Genomic DNA, 24,446 nt, shown 5'->3' with positions numbered 1-24,446 from the left:
GTGAGATATTTGTGTGAGGCCCTACCTTTCCTCTAGGACAATGCTATTTCCTCTCTGATCAAGTACATTACTTCAGGATGGTGTTTTATGTGTGTTTACTCCTGTCGTTTCCTATTCACAATCATTTTTAGCATAAGGGGTTGTGAGATTTCATTTTTATCTGTTGTCATTAGAATAATCTGCTGTTGACATTGTGCTTGATAAAATGAAGCTCCCTCTCCATCAAGGGTTGATTTTTTGTCTTTTCCCTCTTTGGGAAAGCTGAGGTGGCCTTTCCTAGACCCAACACTAGAGTTGTGGTGTGTGACAAAGGTTAGTAGTCTAAAGGGTGTTCCTCTAGCCCTGTTGGGGCTCTCTCTGTTGTTGTTTTATAGCCTGCTGTAAAAGGGTTTGGGCCTTTCAAAAACCCACTTTTGCCCTTGATAACAAAATAAGTTAATAGATTATATAATAAAATTATAAATAAAGTTTATATTAAACATTAAATATTAATATATAATATAAATTTTAATATTATATTAAATATTTCATAAAATTATAAATGAAGTTAATATTAATATATTATTAATTCTAAATAACTTCAAGGAAAAAATGATTTAACTAGAATATGATCAATTGGTAGAGGGTAATAGATCACTTTGTTTGTGTAAGAGTAGGAGCAAACGTGGAAAGGAATGGAATTGTTTTAGCATATTCCTGCTTGGCTGAATTAGGATAGGTGGTTGGTTCTTATTTCTTAACCAAAGTTCGTCCTAGTTCCCTGTATATATAATTGTTTGGATAAGATTAGGAGCAAAGATGGAAAGGAATATGGAAGTGTTTTGGTATATTCCCGGTTGAATGAATTGGGATAGGCGGTTGGTTCTGAACTGAAGCTCATCCTCGTCCCCTATGTAATTAAGTGTAAGTTAAGGATATAGAAATGGGTTGAAGCTCATACCGGTCAGGTATATAGATATGCACCATTTTCTGGCCGTACCTCACAACAAGGCTTCCTTGGACTGCCCCGTACCTGCCTGCAAATGACTAAACCATGGTAGGTTTGTAGGATGTTGAAATTCTTGCAAAACACTGGAAATAATAAAAAAGCAAAAGAAAAATAAAGAAAATTTCAGTCAAGATAAGTGCAGTTTCTGTTTTGGCACTACTAGATCCGCCCAAGTTCTATCTGGGATTCTGAATTATGGGCTGCAAGCCAAGAGAATATGCATAAATATCTACGGAACTCTACTGAATGCATTGAAACTTTTGCCTTCATCTATAAACTTTGTTTTGCAAATTATGGGTACACTTTCTATGAGTGTGGAATTGGTACTGCATGGATCTGTTTGTGTGATGTTCTGAACAAAGTGACTCCCTCCCTTGTCTTATACTTTTAGATGGTTTATGTGAGGCACAATGGTGCAGTTAGTAGTTTATGGGTGAAAAGAAGTTAAATGAGCAGGGTATTGGTGTAAGTTGTGCCTGTGCTTATGTAGGGTATTCAGTTAGTAAAGTAGCTTGGAAAGAGACTAGAAAACAATATTGTGAATGATTGGGAGTGAATGTAATAGGGAAAAAATACATAAATGATCAGTTTGACAAAATATCTAGGAATGTTTTTGTTAGTTTAGTTCTATACTCCTTAGTCTATAAACATGTTCATGCTAAATGGTAGGGGTAGAAAATGCTAAAATTTGTTAATTGAAATCCTCATTTGAATCTTTATATCAAATCTGTTGAATGCAATTCAACATTTTGGTTGTTTCTCAGATTAATTATTTGTTGGGCACAAGGTTATGACATTTTGGGTTGTCAGTCAGTAGACTTTCCATAGCCATATGCAAATAAAATATCTATAGAATTCCTTGAAGTCTTCATCCCTGCCTACAAAACTTCTGTTTGCAAACTTTTATAAAGTTTTCTTTATGTACATGGAAATCATGCTGCATGGATGGATGTTCGTGCGTAAGTTCTGAACAAAGGGGTACCCTCCCTTTTCTAATGCTTTTAAATGATCTGTGTGAGGCACAACGGCAGAAGTTGTTTCAACTAGACACCATAGAAAAGAAAGATTGTCAAAATTCCATGTATAATTGCTCGGGAAATTGTTTCAACAGACATGCAGATTCACAATAAAATCTCTATGCCTTGGTTTTGTTGTTTTTATTCAGTGTTCTGAAAGCTAAGTTGTAGTTGCAAATATCAGCCTAAATGCCTTTAATATCATTATGTAGGGGACAAGTAATAAGAAAATGATCATCTTCTATTGCATTGATATTACGTAGCTTAAAAATTATTTTTTGCCTAGGCATTTTCGGTAGTGTTCATCTACTTGTTTTGCTCTGTAGCTCATATTAGTTAATTCTCATTTTTGCTAGCAGAACTTTCTTTTTAAATCTTGCAACCTTATATGGATTGGACAGATATCCTAGTTTGTAAATTGATAATCTATAATGCTACAGTTTTTTTGAACTTTTATATAATCATCCTTCGAAAGGTTTTCAGATACTTTATCTTCTGTTGTATCTAAATTTTGCAGGCAATGCTATGTTTGAGTTTTATGTTACCAGAGAATGTTGCATTTAGAGATGAAAATATGTCTACATTGTTTGAAGGCCAAGAGGATGAAGTTGAAAGTATCAATTCAGAAGGTTTTTTAAAACGAGCACGGACAGATGTAGGTTTGGAGTCCTTACCATTCTGATATAACTGGTAGTAATTTTGCCTACCCACTCTGGATTTTTTTTTGAAGTTTCTTTTAATTTTTTGTTTATATAGTATGAGGTTTGTTTGACTTTGATCCTTTTTAGGTTGGTTTGTTCTTTAACATTACAGATTAAGAAAATAGTTTAAAGTTTTGCCAATTCTTCTAGGAATATATTTTTGACGTATGGATCTGAACCTGATTTTGTGCTAACAAGTTTGCTTATAAATTGAATTTCTTGATTTCACTTTCAGTTATTTCCATCCCTTGGAGAGAAGATACGAATAATGTTTTTGATTTATGCTCCAATGAAATTCTCAAGGTCTTATAAAAATTCAGTGAGTAGTTGCCCTTTACACTTTTAAAGAGATGATTCCTACTTAATCCTTGAAATTGTGAAAATTAATGTGTATTAGCCAGTTAATAACATAATGGATGAAATGTTCCAATTTGTCGGAGCAAGACAAATGGAGGCATATTAACAGTAACACTAAGCAACGGTACAAAAAAGCATTGTCAGAGGGATCAATTCAAATTAAATGTGCCATAGCTCTATAATGGTTTAGCCTAAATGCCTTGAGCAATTGAAACCACCACTTAGCATATATTATTGGACTTAAAATTTTGTTAATGCAAGAAGGGGGTTAATGACTTTGCTTGTGATAAGGTCTCATACACATTGATAGAAAAGGTTATGTTAGAATGTAAGAATTTGCCAATAGTAACCAAGATCTAGAGCCCAATGAATAGCACAATACAAGAGAGACAAAGATTGATAAGAACAAACTGTATTCTCATCAAGATGCAAAAAATGATCAACTGAATAAACCATACAATGAAGATGAACTTTTTTATAAAGGCAAAGCCATATGGAAATGAGAGCACACAATCATGACATGTGGCCTAATGAGAAACGGGGGTAGGTAGGGGTAGGTAGGAGAAATAATAGAATATTCCACTAAAGGTGGATCACCCACTGAAGGTGGAATGTGACAACAAGATATCACCACAAATGGTGGAGTTTCTTCTACAACCGACTTCCTTAGATGCACACTTCCCTAAGTGTCTCATATGCAAACTATAATGAATGCATTATCTTAAGTCAACTTAAGTGAAGTGTAATTATGAGACATAATTTACACCAACACCCGCCTTTAAGTGCAACTTAGGGGAATGTAGACTCGAGTTAACAATGCAAGATGGGTCTTGGCTACTAGGCCATGTTAAGTACCCATGAACAAATGCAATGTAACACAATCTCTCACAAATGGAGAAAGGGAGAAAACCTAGTAGGGAAAAACTCCCCCCCAAAAGAGAGATGAAAATACAAAAGAACTCTCAATGAAGGACAAAACCTCAAGAGAAGAAAAAGTCCCCACACCCCCCCCCAAAAAAGAGAGGAAAGAGAAGTTAATTGACCCCCCTTGATGAAATATCTTGTACCCCCAAGAGAGCTCACAACTGATGAAACTTACTCTTAGTAAAGGATTTGGTGAAGATGTTAGCAACCTGCTCTATTGTAGGACAATTTTGCAAATTGATGACCTGCTCTTGAATCAACTCCCTGATGTAGTGCATGTGGATTTTGATGAGTTTGGTTTATAGATGGTGCACTGGGTTCTTCGAGATCTGAATGACACTCTGATTGTCGCAATGAAGGACTGTAGCCACACTATGTGAGAATATTCTAAAGCCAAATAACCTTAGTAGCTGCATTAACAACTCCTCAATACTCAGCCTTAGTTGAAGAAAGAGCAATAGCATGTTGCTTCTTGCTTTGCCAACAAATGGGGCCCAAACCAAGATGAAAGTTGTAACTTGAAGTGAACTTATGATCATCAAGATCACCTGTCCAATCTAAGTCTGTGTAAGCAACCAAGGCAAGTCACTTGTTGCATAGTGCATCCCATAGTGATGTGTACCCTATATGTAGTGCAAGATGCGTTTGACAACTTTCCAATGAAGTTCATGTTGTTTTGCATAAAGCTTGAAACCATGCCAACCACAAAGGAAATATCAGAGTGTGTGTGAGTCAAGTAGATGAGACTCCCAATAAGCTGACAATACAATGTCGCATCAACAAGTGGAATGGAACACTTAGGCCAAGCGTGACTCCTGAAAGAAAGGGAGTTGGTGCAGGCTTACAATCAGCCATGGGGAACCATGCCAGAAGATCAAGAGCATACTTGGGTTGCGCAAGAGTACTCCTGGAAGGTGATTATGATATCTCTATCTTGAGAAAGTAGTGCAAAAGGCCCAAGTCAGAGATAAAAAATCTCTTATGCAAAGCAGATTTGACACTGCCAATGATGGATGAGGTGCTCCCTGTAATGATCAAATCATCAACATAGAGCACGAGTATCAAGTGAGAGTCATCCCGTTGCAAATTGTAGACATTCGGATTGGAATGACACTTGGTGAATCCTGTGGAGAGAAGAAAGGAATCCATCTTGACATACCAAGCCCTAGGGGCTTGTTTGAGGCCATAGATAGACTTCCTCAATCTGCAACCAAAGAAGAATCCTGAATGAATGCCTGCGGATGCTTCATGTAAATCTCATCTTCGAGATCCCTACGAAGAAAGGCACTCTTCACATCCATTTGATGTACAACCCAACCATGAGCTGCGACAATAGCAAGTGTCAAACAAATGGAGTTCATCTTAGCTACGGGTGCAAGGGTCTCAGTATAGTCAACACCAAGAACTTGTGAGAAACCTTTCGCAACAAGCCGAGCCTTGTACTTATCCACACTACCAACCACTGCAAACTTAGTTTGATAGATATACTTACATCGAATCATCTTTCTCTCTTTAGGGAGAGGGACTAACTCCCAAGTGTTGTTCCTCATCGAGGAACTATACTCTTCCTTCATGGCTACATCCCACTCGGGAGCTCCTGATGCTTCTTGAAAGGTCTGTGGATCGGAAGCTATAGCAATGTAAGCATTTGGAAGCTCGTGATGTTGTGACTAAGACCTTCGAGTGTCTGAAGGATCCCCAATAAGAGAACATGTTGAATTAAGAGTCTCAAGCTCATCGAGGTCTAGGAGGAGATGAAGGATGAGCTTCCTCAACTGCAAGTGGACCCTACGAAGGTGTGAGTTTGCGAGTAGGAGTTGAGGGAGAATTGTCATCTGAGTCACTATCATCACTATCCACAACGAAGGAAGGAGGAGTATGGGAGGCCAAGCTAGGAGAGCTTTCCTCAAAGTGAACACTCTTCTCAATGAATACCTCGCGTGTCTCTGGATCCATAAGTTGATATGTTTTAACACCCTCGAGATATCCAACAAATATGCAAGGCCTACTTTGAGATTTGAATGCCTTGCGTTTCTCTGGAGGAATGCGAGCCCATGCTGGACACCTAAAGACCTTGAAATGTCTCACAATCGGTTTTCTACCACACCAAGCCCCAAAAGGAGTGATACCCTTCAGCGCCTTGTGGGGAACCCGATTTTGGATGTGTGTGGCACAATTGATAGCTTTTGCCCAAAAAGCTGGACCAAGAGATCGAGCATGGATCATGCAACTAGCCATCTCCTTAAGGGTTCTATTCTTCCTTTTTGCAACACCATTTTGTTGTGGAGTGTAGGCAACTGAGTGCTGAAGATCAATCCCCTCAAGAGTACAAAATTCCTCAAGTCTATTTTTCACACATTCCCTTTCATTGTTTGTGCGAAGAACCTTGACTAACTTTCTGTTGTGACGTTTTCACACATCGCCCCATTGCAAATGGGGACCCATGTTTTTTTTTGCTCGTTTTGTTCGTTTTCGCTTTGCTTTTTCTAGGGTTTTGTTAGTTTGTTAGTTGTCTGGATTTAGGGTCAAGCCTTAGGGTTCTAATTACCGTCTTTTCGGACCAAAATCCAGTCGTTTTTGAGGGCTTTTGAGTTTCCTTTTCTAGAATGCAAATTTTGAATGCAATGAATTTGCCAGAATGGTCTAATTTTCAATTGGAATGTTCATGCAGAGCTTAAACTTGTTTAAATGATGACCGTCAATGTGAATTTTTGTCTGATTGAATATTTTGACCAAATTTTGACTTTTTTGAAGTTTGATCCTGGGCATTGGAATTGATTTGTTTTCGCCTCGTGAAGTGTTAAAATGTGAAAAATCTTGTTATTTTGGCCTGTAGGAGCAAAATCGCTCCTGTCCCTCAGTGAAGGACGGGAGCTCAATTTCAATTATCTCATTGTCCTTGCAGAGTCCAGACGAAGTTTACGTTTGAAGTGATGGAGAACGACAAGGTCTTTCCATTGAATATAAATTGAAGATTTTCATGAGCACAGAAAGGCCTCCAGGAAGAAAATCGCTCCTGTCCCTCAGTGAAGGACCGGAGCTACAATTCAAATTTCGCCATGTCCATGCAAGATTTTGATGACTCAGCAATTGGAGGACGTCCGAAGGAAGATACTTTGCCAAATGAATATAATTTGAGATGCAAAAAATGAAGGAAAATGACCTATATTGACTAAATCGCTCCTGTCCCTCTCCAAGGGACCAGGGCGAGGTACCTTGTAGCTCTCGTCCCTCTCCCAGGGACCAGAGCGATTTCCTTCATTATGCAAAATCCAGACAAAGGTCAAGGCAAGTTTACGTTCAAAAACAAGGAAAAACATGAGATAAATGCGTTGAATATAAATTGAAGATTTTTGGGACGTCCCTAACAGTGCTAATTGCCTAAATCGCTCCTGTCCCTCAGTGAAGGACCGGAGCTACAAATCCAATTTTGCTTTGTCCTTGCAAGATTTTAACGTCTTGACGATGTGAGAAGGTCCAAAGAGGTACATTTTATCAAATGAATATAACTTGAAGTGCTGTCGGGGAGATCAACAGGGTAGCAAGTCCGGCTTGAGTGAGGTCCTGATCCTGAAATTTGGCTAAGTCTGGAATGCCCTGATCCTGAATTTGACTAAGTCTGGAAACTGAAAAAACCTCCAAAAACTAGATTTTGCAATATAACTCCTGGAGGTCTGAAACCACTCTCAAACATCCTGAAAGTATATATGGAATATAACTTAAAGTATAAGAAAGAAGAAACATAGAAGGAAATGTCACTTATACTTAAATGTTATATTCCATTAAAATTGTCCTGATTGAGAGTGCGAAAAGTCAAATTTCGCTCGTGTCCTTCTCCAAGGGTCCAAAGCGAAATGCGCTCGTGTCCCTCTCCAAGGGACCAAGGCGAATCGCTCGTGTCCCTCACCAAGGGACCAGAGCGAAAATGATTAGTTGAGCCATTCCTGACCTTGTTTGGACGAATCGAGACATCAAAGGCATGGTCAAGGACGAAATGAGCATGATAGAGCATCCAGACTTGATCAAAAACGATGAAATGATGAAGTTTTTGCCTAGAGGGTCAAATTCGCTCCTGTCCCTCACTGAAGGACCAGAGCGAAATTCTTCATAAGGTACGATCTGGGCAAAGATCAAGCAAATTTTATGTTCGAAGGCAAGAAAGGAGGTCAATCGAACCCGTTGAAGACAAATTGAAGATTATCAAACGTCAACAAAGGACCAAAATGCTTAAGTTCGCTCCTGTCCCTCAGGGAGGGACCAGAGCGATTTTTGTTATAGATGATTTTCTCGCCAAATTTCAACCGATCTCAAGGCATGAATGAATGAAAGGAGGCATTGCGAATCCGTTGAATATAATTTTCGAAGGTGATGAAGTGAAATGAGGCCCACAAGAGCAAAATCGCTCCTGTCCCTCAGTCAGGGACCAGGGCGATGAGGTACGTATCTTCCCACTTTTTCATTTTTGGGCGCTAAACAAATATTTTTGAATTTATTTTAAATGCTAAAAATCGATAATCTTTGAAAATTCAATTAAAATGGCATTTAAAATTTGCGCAAAACATTAATTAATTATTTTTGCCTTGTAAAAAAAAAAAAAATCGAATTTATTAATTAATAAACAAGGAAATTTAATTAATTAATTATTGTTTGCAATAAAAATGGAGCGCTTGAGTTTATTTTATGAAGGTCGGCCTTTGTTATTTATTAAAAATCATTTATAATTGCTTTATTATTACCAAGTCGGCCTTAAGGTAAGTATGAGGTGAGCGCTATAAAGGGAGGGTGAAAATCTTCATTTTCACATCATCATTTTCATCTCTTACATGCGATTTGAGGAAGACAAAGGAGAAATGCGATTTGGAGTATGCAAAGGAAGGCGCCAAGATCATTCAAGGGGAGGAGCGAATTTCAAAGGGAGAAGTGCTAAGTTGTGTTCAAGGAGGTGCGAATTTATATCCAAAGGAAGGCGTTAGTACTATCCAAGGAAGTGCGAACTTGTCCAAGGCATTGGAGATCACGTCAATGACATATCAAAGATGGCGAAATTGCTAACTTGAAGAAAAGATCACGTCCAAGGCTTGAAGGGTGGCGAAGTTGATAAGAGGAACGTTCTTTTGAAGATCACATCAAGACTATCGAATTTCAAATTTTGCCTAGGCGAATTCCTTTATTTTGCATTTTAGAGTTAAGCTCTCAAGTAAGGTATGGCAAGATCTCTTGTTTTAATTTCAAATTTTGATCGTCATTGCCTTAATTTTGAATTTTGAAATTTTGTTTTGCCTTAGCTCAGTTGTTTTTAGGAAATGATTAATAAAGGACTTATCATTAAGTTTCCTAAAATTTGCTCTCTAATTTATGTTATGTATTGCAAAATCATGTTACTAATTTTGAAATGTTGTGTAGGCATCAAATGGAGATCTCTTCAAGGAAAATCAAGCCAGATCAAGGACGGTCTTCGCCAGGACGGTCTTCGCCAGGACGATCAAGCCAAGGCATGGGCGACCTCTTCCAATCCAGCGTTCCAAGGCGAGGTACATCATCTTCCTGCACATCAAGGACGCAAGGAGTTAGAACAAGGGCTCGTTGAAGAAGCAAAATAGATCCAGAGGAATTAATTAAAGCAAGTTTCTCAACAATATCAAGATGAATATCCACCAAGTTCCAAGTGTCAAATGAGGTGGTGTCCTAGTCATCATTTCTCCAATCAGTGAAGTCCATCTCAGCATGTCCAGATTCAATGTACTTAACTCATGGAAGGTGGCACAAACTCCGATGTACCTACCCCGGCTATCCATTGGTCGATTTTTCTAAAAGGGACATGTGTCCAAGCAATACAATTTTATCATTGGTCAAGCATTAAATGTTATGTAATGGTTGTAACAAACCCTAATTAGGGTTTTCATTGTAAAATCTTGGCCATTGATCTTGAATTGATCTAAGCCATCAAATTGTATTGTGGGCACTATATAAGCCCAGGCATTTCATTTTGTAAAGGAGAATTTTAGATAGAATTAGAGAGAGTTGTAAATAGTTGGAAGAGTTAGAATATAGTTGATAGAATAGCAATTAGAATAGAATAGGAGGACAAGGCAAGAAATTGTTGCCATTGATTGTAAACAAACTCCATTTTCATTGAAGTAATGGTGAAATATGTCGTTTTTCTTGCAATTTGCATGGTTTCTTGTTGAGTCTTCAATCTTAGATGGTAGATGATTAGATGAATGGAGGAAATGCGATTGATTAATGATGGAATTCGTACATCCATACTACTAGCAGTTTGTTGATTGCAGACTTGCCTTGCGTAGTCAACTGGAATCATTCAGCCTAAGCTCAATTTCAATTTGTCGCCTCTTCATTGATATGCATCAACTTGGATGGTATCTATGCCTGCGGTGATGATTTGAACATCATAAAGCTCCCTTAGAAGATCGCACTAGTCTTGTGTAGATGTTCCATTGATGTCAAAACAAGATCTAGTTAGAGTTTTGTCAAAGATCAATCATTGCTCCTACATTCTTAGTATTAGGATTAGATCCTCTCTTCGCCCTTATCCTTTTTCCATTTTTTTTCAAATCTAAGTTAGTAAGAGCCTGTGTCCAGCAAAGCAGATCGGAAGTTCAATGTAAGTCCCCTTGTGATTCCAGCAAATCACATCATACCACTGGAGCTTGTCCACACGTGGAGACCCCACTAAAAGGAACCTTGGAGTCATCCTAACTGATCCTTCATGCGAATCTTCAGCAGTTAGAGGCTTTATTCAAGAGAGGATAAGATACCCTTAGGTATTTTATTCTGTGTATGATGGTGTACAAAACACACGTCAACACTTTCCCAATTGCTTCTCAACATGAGCCTTAAAGGCTAGAAATCTATTAAACATCTCATTCTTTTGACAATATTGTAGACCCAATTGAAGCGGGAGTAGTCATCAATGAAGGTGAGTAAATAGCGGGCCTTGCTAAATGAAGGCATTGGAAATGGGCTTGCTACATTGCTGTGAACCAATTGAAGAACTTCCAAAGCTCTCTGAGATTTCCTCTTATCAAACTTCTCTTCAGGATGCTTGCCCATGGAACACATTGAACATACACCTTCTGAAAAATTGATTTGAGGTAGACCTATGACCATGTCCTTAGAGCTGACCTGTTGAAGATAATAGTAGTTGAGGTGACCAAACCGCTTGTGCCATAGCATACTTTCTGAATTTGAATGAGTGAGCAAGGCCATATAAGGAGATTGAGGCACAAGGTGGGAAAATGAATAAAGCCGTGAGTTGTGATTAACTTGGCCCACTGCTACCAAGGCATCATTCTCAAGTTCTTTTACCACAACCGAATCAGGTGTAAACTCAACTTTCTTCCCATTTCCATAGTGGGTGATTAGGAGGTTGGTGGTCAAGTTAGGAGCAAGCATATAGAACATTCTCAAAAGTTTCATCACCCATGGCAACCAAACCCTTCCCTTCAACTTCTACTCGTGTATCATCACCAATGAAAATGCGAGGTAGCTTAGAAGGCTCCAATGAGGAAAACTGCTCCCTGTAGAACCCATGTGATGAGAGGCACCTGAGTCAAGTAATTACTGTTGCGAAGAACTTGTTTTAGCAACAAATGCTTGCTCTTTTCCCTTTGATTGTGAGGAAGTAGGAGGTGAATCCTTCTTCTTGTAGGCGGATGGCAAATTGATGTTGTTTTTCTTAATGATGTTTGTCAACTCATCAATTTGCTTTGAGTGGCAATGATGCTCATCATGACCAAATTTTTTGCAATATGAACAAGTTGGTCTCTCCTTAGGTGTATTTCCCTTCATGGAAGAGGATGAAAAATTGCCTTGTTGTGGAGAGGATGATAGATTGTGCTCTATCTTGTTGTGGCTTTGGCTTAGATTGCTTTTGGTTCTTGCCTTTTTCTTGATTCATTTGATTCCCTTGATTAGCCACCAAAGCTTTGGACTTTGAAGACTTGAGAATCCCCATCTTGTTCAACTTTGCTTGCTCAAGTATCAACATATCTGTGAATGCATCAAATGATGGTGGAGTGAATGAGGCACTTGAAGTCAACCGATGGGTGTGGAAGCTAGAAACAAAGGTTGCATACTTTGATGGAAGCTTGTGCAACAAATTGTAAACCAATTGAACATCCTTCTTGTCAATGCCACAATCCTTAAGCTTTTCTCTTAGCTTAGTTGCTTTCGTGACATAATCTTGGATTGTATCAAAATCCTTGGGGTCCAACATTGTGAGTTCATTGTCAAGCTTGTAGCTCCTAATCTCATCAACTTGAGCATACAATTTGTCATATATAGCCCAAGCCTCTTTAATTGTAGTACATTTCTCAATATGAAAAATGAGGTCATCTGATACATACTTTCTCAAAGTTCCAAGAGCCATAGAACTTTTAATGAGCCATTCCAATTGAGCATTAGGATCAGCTTTAGGATCTATTGGTGTTGCAATTGTTTCATTTATGTAATGAATGAGTTCTTTTTCCATTAACATACTCCATGCTTCAGACTGAGGGTACGCCTCTTGTTTCTGGTGTTGCCTTGCCTCAGGAATGTGTGGAGGCCTGCGGTGGCATCCCGAGTGATTATTTGAAAAATGATGGATCTTCCTCTTCGATGGATGACTCTCCTGCATCTCAGATTGTTGCTTCTGTCTTTGCCTCTCTGGATGCTGGCTCTGTTCCTCCTGATGAGGGGAGGTTCTCTATTCTGGACCCATCCTCTTGGCAAAAGGCTGCTGCTAGGGTTGAGGAGGGATGGATTACTGTTAAAAGTAAAAAATCTAAATTGTCCCAGTCCTCTTTTGATATGACCCTTCGATCCCATAAGGGTAGGTCAAATTCTTGATCCTTCCTGGTTGGGTTAGGGCTGCTGGTTTTTTGTAGCCTGTAGCTTTTTGGTGGGGGTTAATGCTGTTCCCCTTCTTTTGATTGGCTGGGCCAAATCTCTTTTGTGTTCTGTTTCTTTGAGTGGTCTTTCAAGTTTATCTTTCGGTTTGGGTTGCAGGTCCTTCTAAAACCTGTCTTGTAAAGGGTTTCTGGTCCCTTAAAAACTTGTTTTTTTTTAATCAAAAACATGCTCCATGCTTTAATTTTCCATGATGCATAATTATGTGGTGTTAGAAGTTGAAATCAAGGAGAACCCATAACAACAAAATGAAAGAGTACAAGAGAGAGAGGCACAATCACACAAGACACCCCCCTAAATTCACTCAATCAAAGAACACAGACCCCCCTCGCCCCCCCCTAAAAAAAATAAAAAATAAAAAATAAAATGATGATTTAGCACTTTATACTTGGTGCGTGTACAATGGGCCACTTGCAAACAAGGGCAAAGTGGGTTCTGATTTCAAGATTACAAGTTGTCTCAAATAGGCTATAGAAGACTCAAACCGATAATGCACAAAATCCAAGCAAATTACAAGTATTAAATAGGCCAAAAAAGACCAATTTTTGGAAGTACAAATTCTATTCAAAATGGTGAAAAACTGATAGCACCACATGAAAGTAGACGAAAAATTATGCACTTTAAGAAAACAACACTTGAAAATGAGGTAGTATGAGTCTAAACGGAGCTTGAGAAGTTGTAGAATCGAGGATTGGATAGGTGCAGTTGTGAAAAACTAAAATTTTTGTCCATCTTAATCAGAAACTAACCACACCATCGTGGAGAGCATGAAAAATTAGCCCAAATAAAAAAAAATTGCATTGAAAAATGCTTTAAAATGATCAAGTTATGAGCCTTCAATGTTGGTCTGCAAAATTAAAAAGCTCAACGGAGAGGGGTCAATTTTTTTTTCAAAAAGTGTTGACGTCAGCTATTCACGCCAAAAATACCCCTATGTGGCAGTACGAAATGATGTCAACAGTATAGAATGACGACATGACAACTAACTAGGCTGATCGTAGAGATGCTAACGTGGTAGGTATAGATTTGTTGACGTGTTGTACGAACATGGTGATGTGGTGCTTACTAGGCGCTAACTCAGCTAATGACTGTGCAGCTCCGATGATGATGTGATGCCACGTGTCAGTTACTTGTCACTGGGCTGCCAAACCAAAGTTTGCCATGTTTCTCAGCAATGGTTGAGTAGTCGTTTGTACTAAGCAAATGAGGACATGCCACATGTCTCTGCGTTGCAGAACATAGGTGATGGATAAGAGTTGTTGGGAGGGTCATCGACGATCACCAAGGCGGGCGACAAGCAGGTTGAAGGCGACCTAGTGAGCAGGAGGACGCGGCGACATTGGAGCAGCAAGGACTCGATCAGAGAGTTGAGGAGGCGACGTTGGCAGTGGAGCAGGAAGGAGTGGCCGAAGAAGAACTAGGGTGGCCAACAATGTTCACACGGGGGTTGCCGCTTCTTTGATTTGAATCTCAAATGCACCAAGATTTCTCCAAAACGACTACCCAATGGAGCCTCAATGGCTCTGATACCATGCAAGAATTTGCCAATAATAACCAAGATTTAGAACCCAATGAATAACACAATACATGAGAGACAAAGATCGATAAGAACAAATTGTATTCTCATCAAGATGCAAAAAACGATCAATTGGATAAACTATACAATGAAGATGAGTTTGCTTATAAAGGCAAGGCCATATGGAAATGAGAGCACACAATTATGACACGTGGCCCAAGGAGAAACAAGGGTAGGTAGGAGAAATAATAGAATATTCCATTAAAGATGGATCACCCATTGAAGGTGGAATGTGTAAATAAGATATCACCACAAAAGGTGGAATTTCTCCTGCAACCAACTTCCTAGATGCACATTTCCCTAAGTGTCTAATATGCAAACTACAATGAATGCATTATCCTAAGTCAATTTAAGTAAAATGTAATTACAAGACATAAATTACACCAACACAGAAGAATAGCTCAGTATCTTAGTTTTTTGAATCCTATTTTCACGCTTTTGTCCTTGATGCAATATTATAGAGATATAACCATATTCACAGGTACACGTTTGTTAACACATTTGAGATTTAGTAAAGAGGATTGTGATAGTTGGCAGTAATCAATAAGTTAATCCCGTCTCCTTGATTTTTATTCTTAACTTGTTTCAAGCCAACCTATAAATTCATTTTGGACTAGAACTTTGGGATTATTTTCGCATGCCTTTTAACTATATTTGCTTTCAAAATCAGGTAGATGTAATTTGAAGCAACCAGCCTCATGTTTCCTTGATATTTATTTTAATTTGTTTTAGTCAAGCTACAAATTCTTTTTGGACTAGAACTTGGGGTCATCTTTGCATATGCTTTTTGACCCTACGTTGCTAGTAATATGCTTATCTCAACCGAGTAGGTGTAATTTGAAGCACAGAGTCACATGTTTCTGTATTCGAACTCGGTGCTTATCTCAAGCATTTACTTTTCTGAGAATTAAGATTGCCTCTATTATTTGTAAGATGCAGTGTGCTATTTGCTTGTTTAGATGACATTCATTCGGTGGTGCTTAAGAGGTATGCTTTTGGGAGTCAATTTGAATATGTTTGAAATAAAGAAGAAAAATTAAAATGGACTTAGTTCTTGGCATGTTTGAGATGTGACAGGCTGAGAAGGAGCATTGCTAAGCTTGGTGGGTGGAGAGCTCCAAAAAGGTTTATGTCGAGAATTTTGACCTTTGACAGGTTCATTGCGCCCATAAAAAAGTCAACTAGAAAGGAAAAATGTAGATGTTGAAAGCATTTTAGGACCTGATTTTTTGTTCAATACATCAACGGATCTTATTTAGCAGACAATATACTATAAGGCATTCTAGATTTTTGAGGTATATCAACCATTAAACGAACATTGAATCATAAAAGTCATAGTTTTCCGTAAGCTTTCTTTTGCAACTAATAAATTTAGTGGTCTAAAATGCAGGTTCTTAGCATTTAATTAATGATATTTCAATATTGTGCAAGTTTGGTAATAACACGAGCCCTCATGCATGATGGGTTTGTGACTGTCATTGTTGTGACATTAAAAAAAAAAATCTCTTAAGAACTTATAACAATGATCCTCCACAATGTAAGTTGTCAATGCCTAAAGGCTATCTAATATGCTTAGTGTATAACTCTCTTTTTTTTTTAGAACATTTAAATTAAAATAAATAAATACATTTCATAATAAACTAAGCTAATAGAATTGATTCTATTAGAAATTAAAGATAAAATATTCATGTCACATTATTATGTGAGAAGCTTAAGAAGTTTATTAGACTCATAGATGAATGTAAAAACTTCCGTAAATAAAAACAAGTTATTACATCGAGAGGCGTATTATATTCACAGATCAATAAAAATGAAAGTCATTTAAGTTGATGTGCATTTTGATGTCAGTAAATTTGTCAATTATATTCACAGATCAATAAAAATGAAAGTCATTTAAGTTGATGTGCATTTTGATGTATTTTTTTTTTATAGGGAATGGGCCGAAGCCGATAAGGTGTACATACCCTACCCCCTTTGGGATTTGAACTTGTGACCTCTATTTTAAGAGCACAAGTTCTCCACCACTAGGCCAACTCAGGCGGTACAATTATCTATATTAAATTAATAGAATTTAAAAAAAAAAAAATAAAATTTTGTTGAACTTCAAAATTATGCTTTGTAATTTAATTGCAACATAAGCATAGATAGATTATCTTCAATTTTTAGATATTTAATTTTTTTTTTTAGTCTATGTTTAAATTTTATGTTTCATGGATTTCTTTAATAACTTCTATAAAGAAAATAACTTTTTCTTTAAAGGAAATAAAAATCATTGTGTACATATTAGGTAATTATTCATTATGCTATTCAATTAATAGAATTTGCTTTAAAAATAGGTTCTTTAATTAATTTTTTGAACTTAAAATATTATACTATCTAATAAAATTGGGCCACGTATAAAGATATGCTCACATAATGGATTGAAAAATATCAGTCAATAAAAACTCTTGATTTAAATTGACACCCATCCATGTAATATTATACAACTTTTTATTTTAATGTGATATGGATGTTTTCCTTTAAAGTTTGCAGATTTAGATTTGGATTTTTATTTTTACAGTTCAATTCTTTTATTTGGTCATCTCAAAACTTTATATATAGCACATCATCTATGTAATATGAGACAACTTTCCATTTTAATGTGATATGGATGTTTTTCTTTAAAGCTTGTAGATTTTGATTTTTATAATTCAATTCTCTTATTTGGTCATTGCAAATATATATATATATATATATATATATATATAGCATATTGTAAATCAATATATTGTTTAAACATTTACTAGGTAAAAGCTATCATGAAGGAGAGTTTGGTTTCAAATATGAAGATATGATAGTTTTTAGACGTGGGATTCAAAGTTAAGAATGAAAGAAAGAAATTATATTCCTTTCTAGCATTGGATACACATTATCAAGTTTTTGTGGCTTCTTCTCCAACTCTCCTTAGCATCTTTTTGACCTTGAAGATTTCATAGGATTCCATCCATTATGGTAATATCTCTCTTTCTTTTATTCATATCATGGCCAATGTTTTTTCAAGGAAGATGTTCGATTTGGCCCATAAATTGGTCACATGTTGTATGGAAATGCCACATCGAAGTAAAGAAGATTAGTCAAGTTTTATTTTGAGAAATTCTCTTTCATTTAATACTTTAATAGTAAATCCATCATATTGCTTTGAAGATTTGAGTGTGTGAAAAATGAATGAATTATTAGATCTAAAATGGGCATGTGAAGAGGTAGAAATAAAAGTGGTGTATAATTCTTAAGCAAAATTTTGTAATTTTTATTTATTTTAATTTAAAAGACCATTTTTTAATTGTGATTTTGGAATACTTAAAATTATTACATTTTGATATTTGAATAGGAAATAGATCAATAAATAATATGATTAACGAACATGTTAATTAATTAAACTTAAATAGTTTTGCATACATTTATCTTGATTCATTGAGTTGCACACAATACCTTCCTCCATATACCATTGTGCAAATTGTAGCTAAAACACTTGGTAACCAGAGCATAGTTTTGGTTTTGGCACCAATAGGCAACCTTTGTTGTTATTGAATTTCATAAAAACCAATGTCTTCAACATTTAGTAATCAATGACTATTGAGGTTGGACAAATCGAATTAATACTTGTAGGCTAGAAAATATTTTCTTTTCGAAAGAGGTGGTTCAATTTTAGTGAAATGTTGATAGTTGGAATAAATTTTACTTATATTATCCTTAATTTTAAAAATATATATTTAAGTTAATTTTAAATTTTATTTTTGATGACTAACTTTTATAACTTTCCATGAAGGAAATCATTTTTTCCTTTATAGCATTCTAAAAAAGAAATTTTTTTCTTCTTAAAAGCAAATTAATTATTGAGGGAGTACATATTAGTTATTTATTATACTATTCAATTAATAGAAATTGTCGTATTTTTTTTTAATTGATTTTGTTGAACTACAAAATCACTATTCAAGTTAATATGAATATGCATAGAGATATCATCTTTATATATATATATATATATATATATATATATAATTCAATTGCTATGTATAATAAATATCTTTGAAGAAAACTGTTTTTTTTTTTATTAAAGAAAATAGATTTTCATTGACTACACATTAGATAGTTATTCATTATACTATTTAATTAATAGAAATTGCTTTTGAAAAATTGATTTCGCTCAACTTCAAAATTATACTATCTAATTTAATTGGGACATACATAGAGATGTTATCTTTAATTTTAAATATTCGATGTTTTTTTTAAATTTAAATTTTATGTTTGATAACTACCTTTAATAACTTTCGAAATCATTTTTAAATCATTTTTTTCTTTAAATGAAAATAAAAAATTGAAGAATACAATTTAGTTAGTTATTTATTATACTATCAATTAATATAAATTTCTTTAAAAATAGATTGTTAATTGATTTTGTTGAACTTTAAAATTATACCATCTAATTTAATTAGCACATATATATAGATATAATCTTTTTTTTAAAAATATATCTTTAATTAAGTTTTATATTTTATTGTTGATAGCTACCTTTAATAACTTTCTATAGAGGAAACTAATTTTTCTTTAAAAGAAAATAAATGTTCATTGAGTACTCATTAATTAATTATAAATAATACTTTTCAATTAATAGTAGTTGCCTTAAAAATAGACTATCTTAAAATTAGATTATTAATTGATAATTTTGAATTTAAAAATTATACTACCTCAATCAATTTTATTATAAAAGAAAATAGAAAATCATTTTATACACATAAGTTAGTTATTTATTATACTATTCAATTAATTTTTTTTTTTGTCAAAATAGATTATTATCTAATTTAATTGGGACATGCATAAATATATTATATTTAATTTTGTTAGATATTGTAAATGAACATATTTTTAATTCAATTTTAAATTTTATGTTTGAAGGTTTAATAACTTTCTATAGAGAATTTATTTTTCTTTAAAAGAACACATTAGTTGGTTATTCATTATACTGTTCAATTAATGATAATTGTTTTGAAAATAGATTATTAACTGCTTTTGTTGAAGTTTAAAATCATACTTCATAATTAAATTGGGACATGCATTGAGATATTATCTTTAATTTTAGATGGTTTGATAAAATATAATTTCAATTCAATATTTTATTTTAAGTTTGGCTATCTTCAACAACTTTCTATAAATGAAAATGCTTTTTCTTTAAAACAAAATAAATTAATGTTAATTAAAGTTAGAGTTAAGATCAAGGTTGGATTTTAATTAAGGTTACCTTGTTAGTGTTAGGGTTAATAATATTAGGATCATATTTAACCTATTAGAATTAGAAGTAGAATTAGAATATACATAGAGTTTAAATTAAAATAAGGATTAATGTTAACCTTATATTATTAATTTGTTATTCATTAGTTATGACCTTAATCATAATGTTATATCCCCAATCCTAACACTAACTCCAACCCTCATTTTAAAGTTTTGTATGTGTTGGGTTAGGATTATATTTTGAGTTAAATTAGGGTTAGGGTTTAAGTTAGAGATAAGGTTTAATTAAGGGTTTTGATTAAGGTTATGGTTAGTGTTGAGTTAGTGTTAGGGTTCTAGGATAAATCTTGAGGTCAAGGTTGTAGTTGGGGTTGAGGTTTATTTAGGGTTAGGGTCAGTTTATTAGGGTTCAGATTAATATTTTAGGAGAAAGCTTGGGTCAAGGTCAAGTTTAGGCTTGGGTTTGGTGTGATGGTTCATTTAGAGTTAATGTTAAAGTAAGGGTTAAATTAGGGCTATGGTTAGCAATACATTTGTTAAACTTGTTATAATTAATGCCGTACATCGTTAGGTTAGGGTTAGGGTTAGTGTTAAAAAACTATAGAATAAACTTTGGTATCAAGGTTACAATTTACATTAAGGTTGCACTAGGGTTTAGGTTTAAGTTTAATTAAGATTAAAAATAGAATAAGTATTGCCATTACAACTAGGCTAAGTGTTAGGTTCAAGGCTAGGTTAGGCTAGGGTTAAATAGGATTAGGTATCAATTAGGATTACAGAAGAAATTTTTGACTTAGGGTTAATAGTAGATTTTGGCTAGGATTCAATTAGGATTAAGGTTAATGTTTTTGATTAAAAAAGCAGTGTTAACTAGGGCGTTGACCCTTTACATAGTCAAAGACTATCAATTTTAAACAGACCAAGCAGGGCTGCAAACCCCAAAAGAACAAAGTCGGATAAGCCAAACCAACAACAACCCAAGCCAACTCAAGAGTGGGGAAAAAAATCCAAAACTTGACAATGGGGGGGTTGGGAAAGGTGTTTAGATTTTCCCTTTCGCCTACAAAAAACAACCATTGAGGCAACACTATCATTAGGAACTTTCAAATAAGAATCAGGTTGGGAAGACCCCATAGAGTCACTGCCAAACTGCTGCTGTAGAGAAGCAATAGGTTGTTGCAGTAGAACAACAGCAAGAGCAAAATCGCTAGGAGAAGAGAGAAGGTGTGGAGTAGGAGCAACGGATGTAGGAACCAAGGAGGCAAAAGAGTCCACGACAACAGTAACATCAACAAAGGCTTCATCAGCAGTAAGGGGCACCTCATCTTGAGAGGATTCAACCGGAATAGAGTCTGAAGCATTAATTGTCAAGTGGTCTTCCATAGTATCCTTCCACCAAGTAGCAACACCTTTGCGATGAGAGAGAGAACAGTCTGAAGCAAGGTGACCCGTTGATAAGCACCTTCGACAGCGAAAGGGGAGGCCCTCATAATCCAACATTTGAGTCCATGGCCTATCCCCAACCATAAGAACCACATCCCTGGGGAGGGCTAAAGATATGTTGACATCAATTAAAAGGTGAGCAAAGGTAGAATGACCCATGGAGAATGTGACATCATCAACCTTCAAGAAGCTGCTAGTGGAGTTACCGATGGCCTTGAAACAAGAAGGCTCCCAAAAATGGAGAAGGAGATTGGGGAGGCGAACCCAAACCAGACGAACTGAGAGAGATTCAGTAAGGGGGTTGAAGGAATGAGTCCATGTCTTAATAGAGAGAGAGTGATCCTCCAAGTCCATAGCTTTTCCAAAATCAAATCACAATCATGAGTAGAGGTAAAGGAAGCAATGAAAAAACCTTTACCACAAGGGAAAAGCTCAATGCCATAAGGAACAAGAGACTTCCAAGAATCACTCACCCAACGATGAAGGTTCGAAAGAGAAGGCCAAAACCCAACAATTCTGTAGACCAAAGCGATGCATTGATAGAAATCAACATTCTCCACAACCTCTCGACCACATACCACAACAGGAGAGTTCTTGGCACAAGGAAGAGGACAAACCCCCTTAGAAGGTTGGGCAATAGATTTAGCCACACGAGAAAATATACGCTTCCCAGCAAAGGGTCTGAGCAGAGTATCGTCAACCTGAGCATCACCAACAACAGTAGCAAGGGCATCCAAATCCAAAATTGGATCAAAGAAACCAGTCGTGGGGGACCCAGTATGAAAACCTAGTGCAGAGGGCGTGGGTGAAGATAGAACGAAAGAGCATCCCCCAACAACCAAACGTTGCACAGGAGGAGGGAAAACAAAGCAGTGAAGGCTGAAAGTACCGGTAGGAGGAAGGCAAGACAAGTCCGAAGACCCAACTAGAGCCCCACTTGATAGAGACCGCCCAAGCGTAGAGGCCAAAAGAGTAGAGGAAGGAGTCGTAAGAGTCGCTGGAGCATCAACAGGAGGGCATGCAACATCCACCAGCGAGGCAGGAGACACATGCGGGAGCAAAGGCAAGTCGCATGAAGAAGAGGAGCGTTGGCCATTGGAGACATGCATGAGCAGAGCGGGAGCGTCCATTTCAAAAAGTATTGAATGGGATGTTGTAGAAAAGTTCGAGAAAATGGTGTGTTATAATGTTACATTAGGATTCAATAAGATATATTTTTTTTAAAATTTATGATAAGGTTTGAATTAGGGTTATGGTTGGGGTTTAATTTGGGTTATATTTAAAATTAGAGTTAAGGTTAAATTGGGGTTAGGATTAATGTCAAGTCATGGTCTTTAAAAATTCAACATTAGGGTTAAATTAGGGTTAGATTCAATATCAAACTAGGGTTAAAGTTAGGATTAGAATAAGAATTAGAGACAAGACTTGCATTATGGTTAAATTACAGTGAGGTTTCAATGGGTTGGGGATAAGATTAAGGTTAGTGTTCAACTTGAGTTGTAGCTTAATAAGTGCTAAAGTTAGGACTTATTTAAATTAGGATTAATATTCAATTAAGGTTATCAATAGGTTTTTGTTATGGCTAGGGTTTAATTAGTGTTAGAGTTAGGGCTATGATTCAATTAAGTTAGGATTTAGTTAGTGTTCAAAAAGTGTTGATGTTATAGTTCAATTACGGTTAAGATTAGAATTAGAATTAGAAATAAGAGCTTCAATGAGGGTTTTAAGAGAAATCTTTAACTTAGGGTTAGGGTTAAAATAAGGCTAGGATTAATGTTTAATTATGATTATAGTTTGAATATTATTAGGGTTAATTTTAGGTTAGTAAGGTTAGGGTTAGGGTTAATGTTAGATTAGGGTTCAATAAGAGTTAGGGTTAGGGCTCTATTAGAGGTAGAATAAAATTATGGTTAAAAGAAAAATATTTGAGTTGGGATTAATATAAGGTTAGGATTTAAATAGAGTTAAGGTTAGAGATTAATAATGGTTAGGGTTAATATTAGATTAGGGTTTAAATAGGTTTAGCATTAGTGATCAATGATGGTTAGATTTAATGCTAGATTAGGTTTAAGGTTAGGTTTAGAATTGAAATTAAAGATAGGATTAGGGTTAGATATTAATTAGCATTGGGATCAATGTTTTTGATTACAGAAAAAAAAGGTTTTGAAGAGATCCTGAAACCCTTTACAAAAGATCCTTAAAAGATAATAGCATTAAGCAACATGAAAAGACAAACTGCCAAAAAACCAACACAGTAATGGACAAAAATCAACAAAAAAGCCCAACAAAACCAACCACAACCAACCATAACATAAAAGAGACATAAAACAAATTACTTAATGTTTTTAAGGGCATTAGCTTAGGGATCAATGTTACATTAGGGTTTACATAGGGTTAGGGTCTAGATTAAATTGGGGTTAGATTCAATATTCGATAAGGGTTAAGGTTAAGGTTAAGGTTAAGGTTAGACTTAGAATTACATATATGATTAGGGTTAGGTTTCAATAAATATCATATATATTAAACCTAATATTTATTTATAAGTAGATCATTGTAAATTAAAGGAAATATTTATATTTTGAATTTTCCTTCATCTAAGTGATTTATTAAACAATTTCACGTCAATTTTATTACAATCAACTCTTTACTATTATTTATGAATGCTAAATATTTTTAAATTTGATATCTCTCAGCGTACTTTTCTTAGATTTTTTAAAATAGAGGTATGATAGTTTAATTTGGCGTGCTTGTGCCGTTAGTAAATTTCTTAAAAAAGAGGTATTTTGAAAACCTCAAATAAAAATAAAAGTCATTTAATTTGACATGCTTGTGGCCGTTAGCAAAAATTGTTAATTAAAAAAACATTTTATTTTATTTTATTTATTTATTTATTATTATTATTTTTTATTAGATTTTATAATGTTTAGTGCAAAGTTTTCTTTTTGAAAGAAAGAAGTATTTAATTTTATTTATAATAATATATTATATAATAATAACAATAATTATTATAATAATTCTTGCTATGGTTGAAAAAATGACTCTGCGAGCGAAAAATCGATGCATTGCATCGACACCCTTTTTCGAGCATTGTCACTCGCAGCAAGGAATTTACAGAGGCTTTGTAAATCGGTTCGCTATTTTGGCTAATATCTCTGGGACTGAGGAACCTGGCAAGGTTATATCACAAACCTGTGATCAAGAAGCCTTCTTTGCAAAAACTAAATATTTTCTGGTTGATACAGTTAGGGCTCCCCCTCCTCTTTGCA

At 35.4% G+C, this 24,446-nt stretch overlaps 1 protein-coding gene across 9 annotated transcripts in view; it reads left to right on the top strand.

Annotated features, from left to right (window-relative positions):
• LOC131054862 (tRNA (guanine(37)-N1)-methyltransferase 1) overlaps positions 1 to 15,872 on the top strand; it is a 116,118-nt gene extending 100,246 nt beyond the window's left edge. For 5 of the 9 annotated variants that reach the window (XM_057989497.2, XM_057989487.2, XM_057989488.2 and 2 more), the window contains 3 exons: positions 2,522 to 2,659; positions 2,941 to 3,024; positions 15,550 to 15,872. In XM_057989497.2, coding sequence (XP_057845480.1) covers positions 2,522 to 2,659; positions 2,941 to 3,024; positions 15,550 to 15,570 — 243 coding nt within the window. In that variant the 3' untranslated portion in view covers positions 15,571 to 15,872. Of the gene's footprint in view, positions 1 to 2,521; positions 2,695 to 2,940; positions 3,025 to 15,411; positions 15,460 to 15,549 lie in introns of those variants that run through there. The other 4 variants (XM_057989494.2, XM_057989495.2, XM_057989493.2 and 1 more) reach the window with 3 other exon arrangements.
• The last annotated feature ends 8,574 nt before the right edge of the window (positions 15,873 to 24,446 follow it).

The sequence above is a fragment of the Cryptomeria japonica genome, chromosome 9, assembly GCF_030272615.1.
Source record: "Cryptomeria japonica chromosome 9, Sugi_1.0, whole genome shotgun sequence".
Classification (NCBI taxonomy): Eukaryota; Viridiplantae; Streptophyta; class Pinopsida; order Cupressales; family Cupressaceae; genus Cryptomeria; species Cryptomeria japonica.
Note: the sequence above shows the minus strand (reverse complement) of the source record. Positions and strands in the feature narration are given on the sequence as shown.